At 45.2% G+C, this 20,099-nt stretch overlaps 1 protein-coding gene across 1 annotated transcript in view; it reads left to right on the top strand.

Moving 5' to 3' along the window:
• The window catches only part of ITSN2 (intersectin 2), a gene marked incomplete at its 5' end in the record, with an annotated part of 30,037 nt that extends 12,003 nt beyond the window's left edge, over positions 1-18,034 (top strand). The window contains 11 exons of the mRNA XM_009879246.1: positions 9,718-9,839; positions 10,712-10,818; positions 11,427-11,610; positions 12,803-12,901; positions 13,076-13,243; positions 14,051-14,263; positions 14,958-15,079; positions 15,638-15,720; positions 15,882-15,965; positions 16,258-16,431; positions 17,589-18,034. Coding sequence (XP_009877548.1) covers positions 9,718-9,839; positions 10,712-10,818; positions 11,427-11,610; positions 12,803-12,901; positions 13,076-13,243; positions 14,051-14,263; positions 14,958-15,079; positions 15,638-15,720; positions 15,882-15,965; positions 16,258-16,431; positions 17,589-17,746 — 1,514 coding nt within the window. The remainder of the gene's footprint in view (positions 1-9,717; positions 9,840-10,711; positions 10,819-11,426; positions 11,611-12,802; positions 12,902-13,075; positions 13,244-14,050; positions 14,264-14,957; positions 15,080-15,637; positions 15,721-15,881; positions 15,966-16,257; positions 16,432-17,588) is intronic.
• Positions 18,035-20,099: the final 2,065 nt, after the last annotated feature.

Below are 20,099 nucleotides of genomic sequence, written 5' to 3'. Positions count from 1 at the left end.
GTGCTAGAAACAAGGTTTTCATTTACTACAGTCTTGAACAGGTTAATTTTTGTGTGCCAGTATAAATAAATTCCAGTTAGGCTTTTCTTTACAAGTTTGGTTTTTATCTGATTTTCTAACGTCTCATTACAAGTGTGTCAGGAGAAATCCTGGTGGTGTTGAAATCTCAGGGAATTTTGCCGTTGCCTTTAAAAAAACTCAAAACCCTAGGGCTTAACTGTGTGTTGTTCCTCTTCCTGGGGAAGAAACTTTCTCCTTCAAGTGAATCAGCTAAAAGTGGTTTTCAGAGTCGGTGATGGCTGGTCACAAGTGCTTAAAACTGTGTGTGTTTATAAATATGAAATTGTAAGAGTAGAAGCTCATGATGTCTGTTTTCAGAAAGTTGAATGTTTGTCATTCCTTTCTGACGTTTTTGGTGTTGTTCTGTCTTTGTCCATAGAACTCATGTTTCACTCTTCAAATTTATGTTCATTTTATCCTTCATTTTTATTTTTTTTGTGTTTTTTTTAGGACCCAATGTTGTCTTCCAGTGTGAAAGCACCTCAGAGACCCACTATCCAAGTTTGACTGTAGCGTGGAGGCAGGGTGGCCAGCCCTGCTCACGTATCTCTGACACAATCCTTTTGCTTCGTTTGAACCTTAGATCCAGTCAAGAAATTAGGTTTTTGTGGGTTTTCTTATAATCTACTGTTGATTTGTAAAAGCAGAGAGGATAGTGGGTCTTTGTGTGGCTTTCACTGCTGTTCATTCTTGTTTCCTTTAGTATTTTTTTTGGTATTGATAATGGTAGATCATTAGCATGCATATCAAGTTATCGTTTGCATGGTGGGATTGCAGACACACAAAGACCCACTATTCGCACAGTTTATCTGCGCTGTTTTGAACGGGCAGTTGTGTTCTTCTGATGTTGTATGTACATACTTTGCAGAATTAAAATGTTCGCTGGTTACTGTTCTAATGGACTTGATTTAATCTCTTATGTTTTGAGCTTTTGAAATTGGCAGCGTATAAGGGGCATCCAGAAAACAAACCCTCCCTGTCTCTGCTGCTGATAGTCACTGTGATGGCAAACATGCCCCAAGGTCTGAGATTTAGATCTGGCAGAATCCATCCAGCCTTTTAATACCCTTTTTAACTGGGGAAGGAACTACTAAGCATAGAGTAGAGGATATTTTAAATTTTTTTTCTTCCTTCTCAGCAGTACTATAGCAGGAACTCGGGCTGTTTTGGCTTGATATCTCCTATCCCTAAACAACCTCCTTCCTTTAAATACTTTATTCCAATAATTCGTATTTGCTTTCAGTTGAGCAAACAGCAAACGAGTACTGCAGTGAGTACGTACACAGCCTCTGGGCTACTAGACCCTTTTCTTCATTGACCCCTAGCTAATGGTACTGAACCGTGGTTTTATCTGGCTGTGGTCTGCACTGGCTTTAAGTACAACCTGAAAGCTGCTGCTTTTCTTTCTGTTAGATAAATCGGCAGCCTAGTGTGTAGGTAACCTGGATAAAGAGACGTTGCCAGAAAAGAAACGCTAACAGGCACCTGGAGCCGAATGCAGAGAGGTAGCATTTGGGTTTAAAAACGGAGCTGTACCCCTCAGCTCAGACGTGGTCCCTAAAGGTACAACAACGGGCTCTTGGCAGAACGGAGCAGCAGAGGTGCCCACGTTTTATTAGTCTGGGGGGAGGGAGGGACTAGGACTTCAGGACTCTATCCCTGGGAGCCCTTTGGGAAAACTAGAAAATTAAAAAAAAAAAAAAGAAAAAGGATTAACAGTAAACTGCTTGTCTGATTAAATAGTTCTGTGCTCCTGTAATGACAGGAGCGATCTAGTAGATAAAGTATTTAATTTAGGTGGTTTCCTGAACTTGATTGCGAAAGAGTAAAGGTCACTTATGCAATCAGAAATGTTTACAAAGCCCTGCTTGTTTACTATACACATACATATGTCTGCACACACACATATATCTATGAATGTTGTGAAGGTACTGTCAGGAGGAGGTTAGTCCAGCTGCAGAGTTTTAAAAGTCTTTCTCCAGAATCTCTTCTGTATTTGATATGCTTGATCAAGTAGTGTATATGTGCCCTTTAATTCAGAGATATGTATTTTGTGCAATAGGGACTACAGCAATGTGCCTGCATAAAACTACAAATGGATTTTTATTCTGGATGTATTTTGTCTAAACCTATATTTTGTTACAGAATGAAATCATGTTGTTGTAGGCAAGTAATGTGCTAGATAATGCCTCAGACATTCTAGCTGTTTTGATTTCCATGTGAAACTACATTCAAAGTATTTCTGCTAAAATATGCTAATCACCCTGGGTTGCCTTCTCTGAATTTCTGAGTTTGAAAGGCGCCTGTTTAATCCAGGCCGTAGTGTGTCGTGCTGCACCGCTGGCATCAAGCACTCACCGTAGTCTAATATTTAGCTGACATTATAAATGATCCCCTTCCTAAAAGGCACCGTTAACCTGTGAGCCAAACAGACTTCCCAATGTTCGGTGACGGTTTTCCTCAAATGTCAAATCGCTATTAATTGTCTTTGGAAAAATTAGGAAAAAAACCCCACCTTCACATCCTATGCGAGATGTTCTAGTTCCGTGTCATTTTCCAAAAACCGTTGCACCTGTGTTTTAACTGATACAATTGGACATTAGGGTAGTAGTAAGTGAAGTTTCACGCGAGTAGCACTGCTGTTGGGTGTGTAGGCACGAGCTTTGATAATTACTGAAATTACAGCTGCCCCTCTATTTGAGCTGATGAGTGCCGAAATGAAGCAGTTTGGGCTTTCGTGGTCACCTTTTCTTGTTTCAGTATTACCCGAGCACACTCTAAATTCTCTAACTATAATGACAAAGGTAGTAATAATGTGCTTTAATAATGCTGATTGAGAGAGACGTAGCCCCTGCCTTCAGTATTTCTCTCTGCCTTCAGTATTTATCTCTACTGCAAAAGTCAGCCTAACACAGCTCAAGCGCAATCACCCGAGAGCCCTGCTCTCCTGTTGAGCACGTGTGTCAGATCATCCATCGGAAAGACTGTGCTGAGGACGTCTTTAAGGCAAGATTATTTTAAAATAACATTCTGTATCAATGAAGAGGTGTAGCTAATAGACGCTGGATTTAAATCAGACTTTTCCTTTCAAAAATTGTTACTTTTTCTCCGGTTGTGTTCAGTCCACTCTCTTGCTGATAGAAGTCCGTAGAGTTCAGCCATCATCCCAGCTGAGTAAAACTAATGTTTCGCCCTTACTTGGGCGAAAAAAGCGGCTTTGGAATGAAGGATGAAGTAGAAATAGAGGGTTTTTGTTGCTCTGATGGTCCCCAGTCAAGAGCTGGGAGTCTAAATGTTGCTCAGAGCCACACAAGATTAACAACTAAGAGTGAAGCCAACCAGGAAAGCAAAGTATGATGCTTCCTGCGGCATAGTACTTGCTTAATACTATTTCCTGGGGCCAGCAGAGAATAGGGGCCACGGTGTAATTGCGGGTAAGAGTGTAAATGGTGCTGTAAATGTACAAGAACAGGTACTGAAATGCTTCCTAATTTTGTAATTGTCTCGTCTGCGTAACGGACTAAGAACCTACACAAGCAGAGTTTTACAAAAGCTTAGATTGCCGAAACTTGGGTCTTTGCAGGAAAGTCTTGTGCCACCCCCAGGACCCAGTCTCAGGGCTGGGGTGTGTGAGTAGGGGGTGATGGCGAGGGGCCGTGCCGGCGTACGAAGCGCCGTTGTAAAGTCAGTGTTAATAATGTCACAGTTAGGAGTGCAGGAGGCATAAAGCTCCATCAAAAAAAGTTACACGCTAAGAACGGAAACGTCTCCTGCCAGTCACTGAGTGTTTATGCCATCTCGATGTTTCGTCACATCGTATCCCTGTGTGATTTTTCTTGAGTTGGGTTGAAAACTCCTGTAAATAAGTCTGCTCGTAGGCATGCCGACCAAACTTGGCCTGTTGTAGTGTCGGGCGCTGCTACAGCCTCCTCCTACTTTAATGTAATGAACTAATAAAACTGCTACATAACAGTGTGTGCTGCCTTAAAATCTCTTTTGTTGTTCTTTTCAAGCTAGAGTATTAATGTTCGGGGATGATTGTCAAGACGTGCAAATGCAGGCTGCGCTTAGCATGAGGCAATTTTCATCTTTGTTTTTAAACAAAGTTGTAAGATAACTATGCAAATGTATTTTATTAAAGGGACACATAAAAGGATCTAGTTTGTCTGTTGTGGTTTTTTTTGCCGATCTGGGGAGGATTTATTTCCCATCTGAACAGCTTGGTGCGAGCATTATGTTACCTAGCACTGTGACGGAGTGACTTGATTTCACTTTTTACGTCTTGAAAATTGAACCCTAATTTTTTTTCTCTTGTAGCAGAGAGAGTATACTGCATTTCCTGATCAGGGGAGATTGGATCAAGGTCTTTATTATTTTTCCCAGGGCCTGATGGAAACCAGCTTTTTCCACAGTGGAAGGTTTCTTGGATTAGTTCCTTTTGTGGGCTTCAGTAGGCACAGAGGCTACTGACAGCTACAGGCAGTGACAGGAGCACGTTGCGAGTGGGCAGCCCCCTGTGTGACAGCGCAGATTGTGGAGCGGCTGTGGGTGATGTCCTGTGACACCATCGGTCTGTTCTCTTGTTGTACTACAGGGGCGATTTAATGCCAGCCCGTGGTACTTAGGGGAGATGTAGTCTCTGTGGTCAGCTGGGAAAGCAGAGGTGGGCTGATACAGGCAGAAACCCCCACCCTTACCTGCTTTCTCCAGCCATATCACAGGGTTGTTGCAAGGGCTCTCTAGAGATCATCTAGTCCAACCCCCTGCCAAAGCAGGATCTCACAGAGCATGTCACACGGGATTGCGTCCCGGCACGTTTTGAAAGTCTCCAGAGAAGGAGACTCCATGACTTCCCTGGGCAGCCTGTGCCAGGGCTCTGGCACCCTCACGGTGAAGTTCTTCCTTGTGCTTAGCTGGAACTCCTCCTCCTGTAGCCAATGGTCACTCCAATGGTCTCCTCCAAGCCTTCTCCTCTCCAGGCTAAATAGCACCAGCTCTCTTGACCTTTCCTCACCCGAGAGATGCTCCAGTCCCTCAGTCATCTTTCTTGCCCTCTGATGGACTCTCCCCAGTAGTTCCCTGTCCTTCTTACACCAGGGAGCTCAGAACTGGCCCCAGTATTCCAGATGTGGCCTCACCAGGGCAGGATGACTTCCCTTAGCCTACTGGCCACACTGGCTTTGATGCAGCCCAGGATACCATTGGCCTTCTTGCAACAAGAGCACATTGCTGGCTCATGGGCTTGAGCTAAAGAAAGAAACAAACAAAAATTAAGTGAACAGAAATTAAAAAACACTCAAACAACCCACAACCGAACACCTCCCTCCTCGAAGCCCCAAACCAAACCAAGCTGTTCTCTTACACACACAGTTTATATCGGCCACCACTAACCCTCAATAGCCTTAAGGGGAGACTCAGTGCAGTGAAGCCTCTGGTATACACAGGTCCTGCAGGACAAGTGTTGAGCTTGTGTTTGAGGCTCGAGATACCTCGCCAGGGCTGTTCTTTTTCATGTGCTTTTTTATTGCTGAGCAGGGAATTTTGTTGTGGAAAGGGATGAAGCGCTTGGTGCCCAGGCACGTCTGGATGTCTTTGAAAGCCTTTTATCCATCTGGATTTTTATCTGAATTCTCCGGAATTTGCTTTTAAGTGAAGAATTTTAAAGTCCTCCCCCTTTTGTAACAAAGGAAAAGAAAATGGAGGGTTTTTTTTTGAATGATGCTAGGTCTTATTCATCTTTGGCTGGAGGATTTCTTCAGAAAGTGTCATTCTTCCCCTTGAACTTACTCAAACCCAAACTGGATCAGTAATTGGAAGAGTTTTGTCTCCCAGCCCGCCATGTTTTCCAGACATTTGAATCTCCTGCAGAGTAGAACATCTTCCAACTGTGAACCTCGGTTGTTTTTCCTGCAGGGTTAGTTATGTTAGTAGCAAGAAAGTATTTCTTGTTCAGGTGTATTTGGAGAGGGAAGTATAATTTTAACCATAACTTCGGAGACTGGGATTTCCTGTTTGTGAACTCTCCAGCTGGTTTTACCCTGCCCTTGCGAGACAGCTGCTTCCTCGTCTCGGAGAGCAGGACTTATCACAAAAGGCACGATAATTGTGGAAGGCATCGCTCTCTTATCGCACCCTAAGTTTCCAAGGTCCCAGGCACCCACAGCTTGCCCAGTTTGGTGTTCTCGGGTGGGAGCTGGCAGGTCATGCCCCAGCCTGTCTGAACAGCCTGGCAGTCCCCTGCTCTCGCTGGAAGAGGGCTTGCGCTCCAAACGTGATGTAAAACCTCTTACATAGTCAGCACGGGGAGGTGAGCCCCCAGCGTGGGCAGCCGAGGCGTCCCTGGGCAGGCACTCCCCAAAATCTTGCTGCTTTTCCTGTGGGGAGCTTGGGATGAAGCTTCACAAGGCGGAAATCAAAATGACAGCTTTCCACTGCCAAAAAAGGCAGTTTTACTGCTTCCATGCGCATTCCTGGCTGCTAAACCAGCAGAAAACTACTGTTTTCTTTCCCACCCCTTGGGATTCATTTGTTGCCAGCATGTGAGCTGGGAGTCAGAAGAGTGCCAGAACCGATGCAAGCAAAGGAGGGAACAGGGATGTGGGAGCAGAACAGGTGGAGATGTGGGTCCAGCCTCTTTGTCCCCGCAAGCCCCGGGGTTGCTGTGGCCACTTTGAGAAAAACATCAGGAAAAGCACTCCTGTCGTGGTTTAAGCCCAGCTGGCAACTAAACCTCACGCAGCTGCTCGCTCCTGCCACCTCCCAGTGGGATGGGGAGGAGAGCAGGAAAAGGAGAACACTCACAGCTTAGGTCAAGAACAACTTAATAGCTAAAAAAAAAATAATAAGCAATAATAAATAATAAATACAATAATAATAAAAAATAATAAGCAATAATAATAACATAATACTAATTGTAATGAAAAAGAATATAACAAAAAGAAACAGAGAAGTAAAGCCCAAGAGTAGGATGAAAGATGCACGATGCAGTTGCTCAGCACCTGCTCAAGCAGCGATGCCAGCCCCCCCCTCACCTATTATTTACCGAGCGTGACGTCCCGTCCCATGGTTCGGAATAGCCCTACAGAATATCTCTTTGACTAGTTCGAGTCAGCTGTCCTGGCTGTGCTCCCTCCCAGCTTCTTGTGCTCCTGCACGCTAGCAAAACACGCAAGATTGGAAAGTCCTTGATTCCTTAGCAACAACTGAAAATGTCAGTGTGTTATCAGCATTCATCTTGTACCAGATCCAAAAGGCGGCACTATGCTGGCTGCTAAGAAGCAAGCTCCTAAGAAGAAAAGAAAATTAGCTCTATCCCAACTGAAACCGGGACAACTAGGTAGGTTGGTTTGTTTTCCGTCTTGTTCGCATTCCTTCCTTTCAGATCCAAATGCCTAAAGTCACTCTCTAAAATCAGTCTGGGGATCGCATACTCTGTTTTCATGCCGGTATCATCAGAGCCATCGAAATTTCACTAGGGCTTGTTTCAATATAAAATTGTACTCATCTGCTCGTGCCAAAAGCCAACAGTCTGAAAACAAGGTTAGTGCAGGAGCCAATTGATTTGCCTGCATTTTTGTGTCTGAGAATGAGCTTAGAAACCAAACCTACTTTAGGTGCATAAAAAAGGACCAGTTTTCCATCCAGAATTTTCTTCAGCTTTAAGCAGACAGCACGGAATGGACACAAATCCGAGGGTCTGGGGGGTTCTGACAGGTGGGATGGAAGCAAGCGGTGACGGGGAGCATCAGTCCACCCGTCCGTGCTGGTGTTGCGGGGGTGTCCTCTGCGGTAGAGAAGAGAACTGGGTGGTCAAAGCTGAGACTTCCAGATCTGGACCAGTAAAGTCTGGTTTCTGTGCAAGCCCTTGATTGCCCTAAAATTTCATGTCTCAGGAACCAGGTGGGCTTGTGCTCTGTCCTGTACAGACTAAAGAATGACACTGGAACTCAGGAGTAGCACACACTGGCCGCAGTCCATCGTGATGGATTGAGCTGCTTCGATCTGTAACCTTACTCCTTTCTCCCATCTGATTTTGGCTTGATTGTAACTTTGGGAATAACTAAGGCCAGAAGCAGCGTTCGTTCTGCACAATCAAAAGAGGAGCAGTCCCAGGTCTCTTCATAAAAAGTGGCATTTTTTTTCAAATCTTGCCAAAAAGCTGAAGATCAGCAATCCCCTTTAGGGATACAAAACAGAACTGAAAGGTCCTGATTTTAAATGTCACTTTCACCTTTACTGTTTTACTTCTTTGTGTGGTTCAAAGGGTTCCCCTGTTAAAATACTTCCAATGGTATCATAAAACTTCATTTTGCTGGTATTTCTCTTTTGCTGAAGGATGCCTGTCCCGTGGAAAAAGCATAAGCCTGGGAGGCTCCAGTTGCCACACCAAGTTTAGCCAAATGTTTATGTAGTGGTCCTTGGTGGGTTTTTTGGTCCAGATTTATTCCTGACTCATTTTCATGTCATTATTTAGAGCAGTCATCCCCTAGAACAGATCTGTACGTTGTCAGCAGATAGAATGAAGTCACATTCTGTTGGCCTGGGTGTGTTAGGGTGGCGAGGGGGGGCAGCCCGTCGTGCCGTAGGTCGCGCTGCCTTTCACACCATCTGTAAACTTTCCTACAGTGTCGTTCCTCTAGAAATGCCGGATCTAAATGAGTCCCTGTGACGTCCTTCCTGCTATCCTGCAAAATCCACAGGTCACGTTGCATTAAAATCTGACGCTGTCACATCAAGTGTTCTCAAACGCTCTGCAATTGTTTCTTTTTTCTAAATCATTTACTTTCCCCCACCCTGCTGCTACTTTTGCAGTGCTCTGCTGGCGTGTGACGGCTAACGGAGGGATCAGAGTTGGACTTTCTGTGCTCTCCTTTACCCCCTAAACACAGTCACCACTTTGTTTTCACCAGTTTTTGATTTGGTTACTAAATTTCAGACTTACTAACATGTACATACAGTAGAGAAGCAGCAGTGTGAAGCTGCAGGGGTCTGCATGTCCTTACAGAAAGCCTGGGGCTTTGTGTCATTGAGTGTCTGTCGTCCTGTGCACGATTTTGATTATTCATACTTGACGCATAAAAATAATTCGACCTATTTCAGGCTCATTTTGCTTCTGAATGAGAAAATAGGTTGTGCAACTGTGGAGTTATGCAACTATAACATTATGTGTTATAACTATATATTTGCACCGGTGGTTTGTGTCATAAATTAATAACCAAGGCTACTTTAGAAATGGGGTGGAGATTAAAGGTGGAATGTCCCAAGTCAGAACCAGATGCATTTTAGATGACTTCATCTCACAAAAGATATTGCCCAAGGTAAGAGAAAATCATGGTTTCGAATATGGCAGAAAAAGAGATGAGATAAATTGTGAGCAAACAGAGTGGCAGGAAGCCAGGATTTCTTATTCTGGGTTACAGTACAAGAAGAAGGGGTGTTCGAAGAAATAAAAAGGTGACAGACTAAAAATTTTCATAAAGGGGGGAGGGGGCCGATCGCTACATCGCTTGATTTTGAAACCTACTGCTGCTCTGGGCAGGGTTTTACCGCCGTATGTGTAGTGTGAACTGTAGACTGGCCTATATTGGTGCAATTTTGTTAATTCTTGAGATCCAGTGGGCCTGAGTGGGATCTGAACTGCTGGCTTCCTTCTTGTAGGGTGTGCTGATCTCCAGAGCCTTGACACTATGCAGCCCATGGAAAGGAAAAGGCAGGGCTACATCCACGAGCTCATTCAGACGGAAGAAAGGTATATGGACGATCTCCAGCTCGTCTTAGAGGTGAGAACTCTTGGATCTGAAAAGGCGTTTGGAAGAACATCTCTGTCCTTCTGAATACTAAGAGTTCAGGATTCTTGTGAATTGTGAAGTGCTAGAGGAGGAGAGGTGTGTGAGCGCCTCCCTTTCTAGCAAACGTTACGTGCTTGCCACGAGGCAAAAATGTCACGTTGTAAAAGCCATCGTCTTAGGACCTTCCTACTTTCCGAGTCCTGTTGTTCAGTGTTTGGACCCGCTGGGCTGGGCCAGGGTGTCTAGCAGAGCTGCACAGCCAGTTTCTATGGCACAGAAGCTGTATAAGCACCATAAAAGTTTATCGTGTGCCTTCATCTCCAATTTTATTTCTGGAAGCAGGAGCACCTCACTAGGCCGGGCAGGAACTGGCTGCCATTGGGTGATCTTGGGTGTCCAGCCTGACCTCTCTAGATAAAATAACTGTGTGGTGAAGTGTAAAGATGTTGAATAGTCTGAGTTACACCAGTCTTCTGCTGTGCAGAGAGTTTGTGCCAAGGGCCCCTGAAAGAAGCCGCAGGTCTGCACACAGGTTGGCTACGAGTGCTCTGGGTATGGGGTAGGCCTGATGCGTGAGGGTAATTTGTGCAGCAGTTGACTCCAAAATCGTGGGAATGCTCCTCCGCTGAACAGTCAGGTCCCAGTGCTTGTCCCTGCTTTGCCAGTGGTGGTGTTGGTGTCAGAAGAAGGTACTTTGGGAAAACAGTGACAGCTGTCACAAGTGCCTGAAAGGAATCAGTTTTAACTTCTGAGAAATTGGACACTGAGCAGTTGAAATAAAGCAAAATCATTGCTCAGCTAAACCAGAGGCTGAGCTGCTTTTGTCTGAAGAATTGTTCACCTTTACGATTTTTTGGCTGCAGGTTTTCCAAAAACCGATGGCTGATTCAGGCTGTCTCACAGAAGGAGAAATGGGGCTGATTTTTGTTAACTGGAAGGATCTCATCATGTCAAATACAAAGTTACTAAAGTGAGTACTTACCTGCATTGTTATGATTTCCTCTTTGTCTTTATTCGCTTGTTCCTTTCCCCAGGAAGTTTTCTGTTACTACAGGAAACGTTTCTGTCCTTGCTGATTAGCTCCTGTGCATGCATGGGTTCAAATCAGCTAAATGCATTCGGACTAGCTCACAAAGAAGGCCTTGTTACAAGGGAGCAAATAAGCAGCAAGAACAGATGCACATTTGCTGTAATACCTTAGAAGTAGATCCTACACAGAAGCCTGTGCACAGGAGGCGTTCTTCCCAGTTCTCTGCAAAGCAAATATTCTCTGAAAATAAACTTGGGAGACACAAAGTGGCTAATATATCTCTGAAATGGGACATTAGTTGAATGTAGAGACTGATGCCAATTGTCTCAGAAACCTCAGAGGAGGGGCTCGGTCCCACTGACCCCACCAGGCAGCTGGTTCAGCTTTGCGTGTTGTGCCGGTGACTTCCCGGGAGTCCAGGCTCGACCCGCCCTGTGCTGCATAAGGGAACTCACCTGGCAGGCTTTCATCCTTTCAAAAGATGGATGTTGATTTAAGCCCTGCAGACGTGGCAGCAAAGTTGAAGGGTGGTTTCCTTTGCTCTTCAGAGCCTTGCGAGTGCGTAAGAAAACAGGAGGAGAAAAGATGCCGGTGCAGATGATCGGGGACATCTTAGCGGCGGAGCTCTCTCACATGCAGGCCTACATTCGGTTCTGCAGCTGCCAGCTGAACGGAGCTTCCTTGCTGCAGCAGAAAACCGATGAAGATGCTGATTTCAAAGACTACTTAAAGGTATCTTACTCGGTAGCTTTTCTGCCTTCTCCTTTCCTTCAGTGACAGGAGCCCGTCTAACCAGCGTCAGCCAGTTCAGAATAACCGAGAAGAGTAAAATCTTGCAAAAACATCTAAGAACCTTGCGAGGTGTATTTATATGATGGCCATGGTTAACGCTTTGTCTTTCTCTCTAGCTACTTTATTGCTCCATTTCCCATTCCGTTGCTCATTACTTCAGTGTAACGCTAACCTCGCAAAGCGGCGGTGCTGACGCCTGCAACTTCCCAAAAATTTGTGCTATCAGAAGGGATAAGAGTCTGTGGAGTTAGAGGAGAAAAGCTGTTGTTCAGAACATGCTCACAGCTCAGCAGGACGTGTGCTGTGTCCCAAGGGTGGGGTTGCAGCCGGGGCCGGGGTTGTGCCCCAAGCATGGCAGGCAGGCACCCTGCAGAAATAGATAAGGAATTGGTGCCACACCACAGCTGAGGCGGTGACGTTGAGGCCCTGAAAGGAGGAATGCCAGAACTGTTGACGTCAGACATTTGTTTCTTTCATTGCTTTGTGGTTTGTGTTTTTTTCTTTTCAACCTGAGCAGAGCCTGTAATGTCAAAAGAAAAGCTGGAACGGTTTTGAATGTAAGGAGGGGAGACCTTATTACTCCCTACAACTCCCTGACAGGCACCTGTAGTGAGATGGGTGTTGGCCTCTTCTCCTCAGTGAATAGCGACAGGACAAGAGGGAACAGGTTCAAGTTGCTCCAGGGGAAGTTTAGATTGGATATTAGGAAAAACTTCTTCACCGAAGGGGTGGTGAAGCACTGGAATGAGTTGCCAAAGGAGGTGGTGCAGTCACCGTTCCTGGACGTGTTTAAAAACCGGCTGGATGTGGCACTTCAGGATGTGGTTTAGTATTAGGGTGATGTAGGGCTGTAGGTTGCACCTGATGATCTTAAGGTCCTTTCCAGCCTTGATGTTTCTATGATTCTGCGTGTACAATGATCCTGCAGCTGATGCTGGCAAGGCGTTTGGGTACAATGACAGCTCCGGCTTCCCTGTTTGTTCTAAATACAAGTATTTGCTTACCGAAAAGCCTGAGATTCCTTGGAATGCCTGGAAAAATTAATCTACTCAGACAGTTTTTAGTGCGCTGAGGCAACTATTTCCTGATGAATAATGCAATGTCTCTTTTAAATCTCTGGGTTGCGCCGTAGAAACTTGCCTTGGACCCTCGCTGCAAAGGAATGCCTCTCTCCAGTTTCCTCCTGAAACCTATGCAAAGAATAACCCGCTACCCTCTGCTCATAAAGAGTGTGAGTACCCAAAGCAAGGTTTCGTACGTGCATGCTTTTGAATTCCATCTCGATAGCAAAAGCGAAAAAAACCACCTTGTCCCTTTATGGGGATTTCTCTGTGAGCGTGAGGAAGGAATACCTGCACTTACCTACATTTGTGTCCTGTTTCTTCCCCTTTCTGCTCCTTACCAGATTCTAGAGAACACTCCAGAAAATCACCCCGATCACAGTAACCTCAGGCTTGCCTTGGAGCGTGCGGAGGAGCTGTGCTCTCAGGTTAACGAAGGGGTGCGTGAGAAAGAGAATTCGGACAGACTGGAGTGGATACAGTCCCACGTCCAGTGCGAAGGCCTCGCAGAGGTAACGGCGGTGTTGCGCTGTGCGGCGGGGGCTTTTCCCACCAGGGGAGGGAGTGGGAGTCCTTGCTCACATCCATTACTGGGACGTGACCCACTGCTGAGCTCTTGGCAGAGAAGCTTTTATTAAATTCTGCTCGCAGCTGTAATGTTATGAGCCCTCGTTTCTGCATGATTTTGGAGGTGGAGGAATCTTGATTTATCAGCTTAAAGCTGATACCATTTAAACCGTTAAACAAACAGAAATAATTCCTTATCTCTGACATTCTGCTCATCCTGCCACTGGGCTAAGTCAAGCGTTCCTCTGGGAAATTTCACTTCGTGTGTGTTTCCCAGGGTTTACTTCAGGCAGAAGGGGCACCGGTGCCCTGAGCGGTAGTTCCTCAGAGGTCTGTGGGGTGCAGGCTCCTGTACCTGTCAGGACAGCCTTCAAAATGAGGTGTTGTGACAGTTCTCCACTGGCTGAATAAGGAACCAGGGCTTGACTGGACCTGTCCTAGTTCCATCACCTGATTGAGCTCCCCTAAGAGGTGACCCAGCTGCAAACTCGGCAGGCTCTACTTAAGCACAGCTTCTGGACAACAGAAAAGTGGCCGTGAGGTAAATGCCTTCAGCCAGCCCCTGTGTGTGTTGTTGGTAAAGCTTAAATCTGCTTTAAGTTGGGAGTAGTGCTGGTACCATGACAGATCATAAAAGTTGCCCTTCTCTTCACGTGTTAAACAAGAGCATTTTGAGCAGCTTGAGCGATCTCCACCGGGAAGAGGAGCAGGAACTGGTGCCTGCATTAGCTCATGGGTGTTGTCTCTCCTAGCAACCTGTGTTCAACTCCCTCACAAACTGTTTGGGACCGCGGAAGCTCCTGCACAGCGGCAAGTTGTACAAGGCCAAGAGCAGCAAGGAGCTGTACGGCTTCCTTTTCAACGACTTCCTCCTGCTCACCTACATGGTTAAACAGTTCGTGTCTTCCGGCTCCGACAAACTGTTCAGCCCCAAATCCAACTCCCAGTTCAAAATGTATAAAATGGTGAGTGAGCTGAGGTGCCCCGTGGTCATGCTGATGCAGTGGGACCCGGCTTCTGATGAGGAATGCTTTTCTCTCTGCTGGGATTAGCCGTCTCGGCCCCATCTGATCATTTGCTGTCACAGAGGCACATGCAGGAATGTCCTTGGCTTAGTCCCCAGAGAAGGACAGGCTTCTGTGTCTTGGTTTAAGAAATGCCTCCACCCACTTTGGGGTGAAAGGGCAGAGATAGCATCGTGCCTGAGGAGCTGAGGGGGATGTTAAGAAGCAGGAGCCTTAACTTAAGTTTGCACAAGTTCCTGCATCCAAAAGAAAATATTTACTTTCCTTTAGAAAACAGTAAAAGGTGCAAACCTTCAGTCTCTGTGTCCACACAGTCTCAGGACGCTGGAGTTGGGAGATAATTATCAGGGAACTGAGAGATTCCCAGGATTTCAAAGCTTGAACTGCAGCTCTGCTTGCGCAGTCCTGCCCCTTTCCCAAAGCTCTTGGGGAATGGGGTGTATTCTGTGATTCTGTATCACCAGAGCAGTTTTTCTCTCAGCCCCTTCTCACATCCTTTACACGATGATCTGACTGTTGGTCCTGTGCCCCACACTTTCACTTTCCCTGCAGTAAAACAATGTATTTAAACGTCCTTGCAGTTCCGCTTGTTGTCTGGGTGTTGCTGCCACAGTGATGTTTGCTTTTCTTTCAGCCCGTTTTCCTTAATGAAGTCCTAGTGAAACTGCCCACAGACCCCTCAAGTGACGAGCCAGTTTTCCACATATCACACATTGACAGAGTTTACACACTTAAAACTGACAACATTAATGAGCGGTGAGTAGTGAAAACGCAGATCTGAGCTTAAACTTGTTGGGCATGGCTGTGGGCTGTTTCCAGTGAGCAGACACGGTGGTGCCTGAGTTCAAGAACAGGATTTGGTCCTCTTGGTCAGGAAATACACTCATTTGACTCTCATTTGAGTTACAAGTTTTCTGTGACGTTGTTGTGGTCGTGTGGCAGCTCTTGCAGTGGAATCCAGTCACATCTACTGCTCCTCAGTGTTACGATTGTATAGAAGAATGGTTTAAGGCTGTGAAGTCCAGCATCCCATAGGATTCTTTCCCAGTCCCGGTCAGGCTTTGGTGTGACCCAGCAGTCTTCAATAAAAACAGCAGCTCCACTTTCATTTATTTAGACTGATGTGGAAATGTGGCGTGAGATTAAATCCAAAAACTCCATCGCTTTAGTCCTTGAACTAACTTGATTTGTGGTGCCTCTGAAACCCCGTGGGGGATGGGGGGGAATGGCAAAACAGATTGGGGCAGAGTTGCTGATACTCAAGAAATTTCCTGCCCGTGATACAGCCCTGACCATAGGGATTGCTCTTTGCAGGACTGCCTGGGTCCAGAAAATCAAAGCGGCGTCAGAGCAGTACATCGAAACTGAGAAGAAGAAACGTGAAAAGGCTTATCAAGGTACCTTCCGAGTTCTGTATTTCCCTCTCGTCCACGTGGACACGTGGGCAGCGCCTCTTCTGGAGGATGTCACAGTGTCTCTGCGGGATCTCCCTCTTTGGATCTAGTGGCAGTTTTTACAGTTGCAGCCAGTGCGTTTATTTGTGACTTTTCATTCCCAGCTCGCTTACAAAAAACCTCAGGAATAGGACGCTTGATGGTGCATGTGATTGAAGCAACAGAACTGAAGGCCTGTAAGCCCAATGGTGAGTGAAGGAAATAGTGTCAAACTGCTGTATTTCTGCTCCGTTTAGAAAGGCTGACTGGAAGGAGTGTGGTGGTTTGGGAAGCAGTTTCAGCTACAGCTTCTCGACAAATTAGCCATTATTTAGCCTCAGAGGACTGAGAGGAGAACCAGCTCCGTGCCGCTCTAGGATGTAGGGGTTGCCTGACCCACAGCTTCTGGGCAGCAGTGTCGATGCGTGTCCGTGCAGCCTCCAGACGGGGAGGGAGGTTTCTGCGCTGCAGAGGCGTTTCATTGCTCTGTTCTGTGTTTAGGGAAGAGCAACCCGTACTGTGAGATCAGCATGGGCTCCCAGAGCTACACTACGAGGACCCTGCAGGACACCTTGAACCCCAAGTGGAACTTCAACTGCCAGTTCTTCATTAAGGATCTGTATCAGGATGTCCTGTGCATCACCATGTTCGACAGGGATCAGTTCTCTCCTGATGGTAAGTGCTAACATTCGTGAAAGGAAAAAGAATGCTTTTTTTGTGACTTGAGGAACACAGCTACTCCCCAGCAGTTCCAAGAGCCTGTAGGTGCGATTGCTTCCTGAGAAATGGTACTTAAAAACATTTTACACAACGTGGCTCCTCACTCAAGAGGTTCAGTAGCCCCTCCAGAGCCAATAGCTCTGGGTAGTCAGGTTTGATCCCATTCTGGCTTTGGTATCAGACATAGAATTTATTTATTTATTTTGGTCAGACTAGGGAGACAGAGAAGTTGAAAGCAGTTCCTCTCTTTCACTATAGGTGCCCAAAATGAGGTGCTAGGTTATAACTGCACAGCAGCAGTGTGATAAACATTTTTTTTTTTCATTTATTTCTTGGAAGCTGAACACATTTTTGGCAGTCAGTTGCTTCTGGTACTTTTTAAAAGGCAAGGTGCTTCATCAGGGCTCCGATACACATTCGATTATTGCAGATTTGCCCTGAGTTGCCCTGAGTTGCTCACTCTGCTGTAAGGTAAAAGGTGACTTTGCTGGGCTGCTTCTCCCAGCTGGACAGCCGAGTGTCCCGGTGGACAGCCGAGTCCGCCGTTTTCGCAGTGCACAGCAAAGCTTTTCATGCACACACACACAAATGTTATATATGAAATGGCCACAAAGAGGTTATATCATTTCTGAATTGGACTGTAAACCTACTAGTGGCAGTAATTGTTCAAGGTCATTGTTCTTGTGAAAAGAATGATATATCAGCCTATTTAAAACTTGACTGAGCCAAGGGTTTTTTAATTGTCTTTGTAGCACCACAGCTGGCTTGTAAACAGGTTCCATAGCTCAGACCTTCCAGCTCTGAAAGAGGAGAACTTTCAAAATTGTGTCTCTGAAAGGGAGCCACCATATTTTTAAAGCCCTTAGATCCAACTGTTACATACAGGCATGTTTTCCATACCAATTCCATAGCATTTTTCTCTTCTAAAACCACATTTTTTTGTCACTGCTGGCTGAGTTACACAGGGCTGAGGGCGAGTCAAACAGGAAGCTTGGGAGCAGTGCTCTGGAACTGACTCATCCTGTGCAGCATTGTTGCTTAACCTGATGCTTTCAGATTTTCTGAGGTTAACGTTTTTGCTCCATGAAATTTCTTACTCACTTTCTCAACAGATTTTTTGGGTCGCACTGAAGTTCCAGTAGCAAAAATTAGAATGGAACAAGAAAGCAAAGGCCCCACGACTAAACACTTACTGCTGCATGAAGTTCCAACAGGAGAAGTCTGGGTCCGTTTTGACCTGCAGCTCTTCGATCAGAAAACACTCCTCTAAGAACATTTTTTTTTTTTCTAATTTATGAAGGAAAAATGAAGCTGACAGCCTCAACATTTTTTTTTAAAAAAGATTCCTTCCCCCATGCTGGTTATTAAGCAGGAGTTCCTGCTGCTTCCATATTTCCTCTCGGTTAGTGGTTGCATTTAGTTCTTTGCAGCATTCAAAGTTCTTGTTGATCTATGCAAACACAAATGTTACTGTATATATAGTACTTATAGCTCAGTGCCTTTTTATTATGTTGACATATCTCACATTTGGATGCCAATATTTCCATGTTCAGGGCCATAAAAGTATTAAGTAGAAATGTGGCATCAAGATATACGTGTATTTTACCACTTGGTCTAACGTATAGACTGAGGAATGGTTTAAGCTCAGCACTAGAATCATTCCATTTGAAATCTGAGAAGTGATATCCACTGGAATCTTCCCATCTCAGGATGATAGTTTTAAAGATGAAATGCTGAAGAAGCCTTAGCACTGGAAAAGTCTCCGCTATATTGTATATTCTCTAAGAATCAAGTGTAGTTCTTTACTTGACTTAGTTCTGCACTGAAATCAGCAGCTGCTACTTGATTTTTCTTTCTGCTTCAAGTTTGGTTCATCACTCTCTGCTGAGACAATGTGGTTGTGAAGAATAACTAGAAAAAAAAATTTAAATACTGTGACCCACAATAATGTGGACAAATACTCTTCAGCTTTTGTTTGTTTTTTTTTCCTAAATGTAAGTTATTTATGTACATTTCCCTGGTCTTGCAGACCTCCATGTGAATCTTGAAGCTTTGACATTGCCAACATGTATATAGAGAGTAAAATATAAGTTTATTAATGTAATTTGTCTACAGATGTTTATCGATGCATAGTGATTTTTAAAAAATATATTTTATTGTACAGGCGAATGTGAAATAATGAGAAAAACTTACAGGATTAAATTTAAGAAAAGTTTATTACATGTTTAAAAGGTTTGCTCGGGGAAACTGTCACCCCAAGTTTGTCAAGTGAGATTGGTTGAGAGCAAAAACTTCCTCTCTGCACCAAAATCAGGGACGGTTAAAGAAAACAGAGTTTGTTTATAAAGGGTTTGATATATTGTAACCATTTTACTGCCTCCTTAAACTGCTTTGTTGGAAAAGCACAGCATCCAATTCTGAGCAGCCTGTGCCCTTGTTTTCCCCTGGGGCGCAGCAAAACCTCCTGCCCCCTGATGGTTTCACCCAGCTGCCCTCTGGGTACCCTCCTGTCACACTGCTGAGTCAGCCTCTGTTTTAACAGTTTTCTGTGGTTCAGTATTTCTAATCCTAAATAAAACTAAATCTTGGCCACTCTTGTGAGATTGTGTCTGTACAGCATAGAAGAAATTCCATTTCCAGGCTTTGACACCAGAACTGCTGTGCAGGAAGACGGGAACAAGAGAGAAAAAGTTATTTGTAGGGCCCTGCCAGCACGTGTTGCTCAGTGCTGACTCTGAAAAGCTCTACACATTTTGTACGAGAGAACACTGAACGTATCCCCTAAATAGCTCCTGCCTCCTCAGAGCAATCACTGTGTATTGTTAAAGTTTGCTGGTACGCTGCTTCCAGGAGAAAGTCCTTTGAAACCGTGGGTAGTACCCTAATATTATTTTGGACATAATATTTTGTGGGCCATTCGCTAGGGGAGTTCTGATAAAGATTTGAACTAACAAAATCAAATCATTATTTCCTTCTCAGTGCTTTCTAAGCGGCTCTTCTGCACACATCTGCTCCATGATGTAGCCAGAAGCACCTCCTTCTCCTTCAAAGAGAGGGTTTGTTCTTAAATCTGAAGGTGAACTCTTTCAGCTTCATGCAAAAATGCAACAGCTCTAGCTAAAATTCTGCAAGCTTTGCAGTTTCCTCTGCCCACTGCTGACATTAACTCCCCTTGTAACAAAAAATTCAGGGCACTCAGAGCTGTAGCTGTTGTCACAGCTGGGGACGCACAGATCCTGCACTGCACTGACAAGGGGCCCAGCAGACCTCTTTAAATTTTCTCACCAGTTGATCTCCTTTAATACAAAGACTCCATCACCCTCTAAAAACAGAGAATATCAGCACTTTCTTTGCAGGGCGGAGCCTAAGTTAAACCTCCTACAACAGTAGATTTCTGGCCTGTAGAGCATGGACTGGAGCTGGAAATAACAGGAGCAGCATCTCACCCTGGCTGCTGGGTGACAGCACCTCAGAACACGTTTGAATCAACGAGTTTATTGCCATTTGCCAGGAGACCCGACCCATTAGCACTCACTCTGGCAGAAGACACAAGGAATTTTGCAAATGGTACCTTCCGAGGGCTGTGCTTGCTGCTGCAGTCGGCTGGAGGACAGGGGACATCA

This window comes from Apaloderma vittatum, unplaced genomic scaffold, assembly GCF_000703405.1.
Source record: "Apaloderma vittatum isolate BGI_N311 unplaced genomic scaffold, ASM70340v1 scaffold4242, whole genome shotgun sequence".
Lineage (NCBI taxonomy): Eukaryota > Metazoa > Chordata > Aves > Trogoniformes > Trogonidae > Apaloderma > Apaloderma vittatum.
This window is presented reverse-complemented; position numbering and strand designations above follow the sequence as displayed.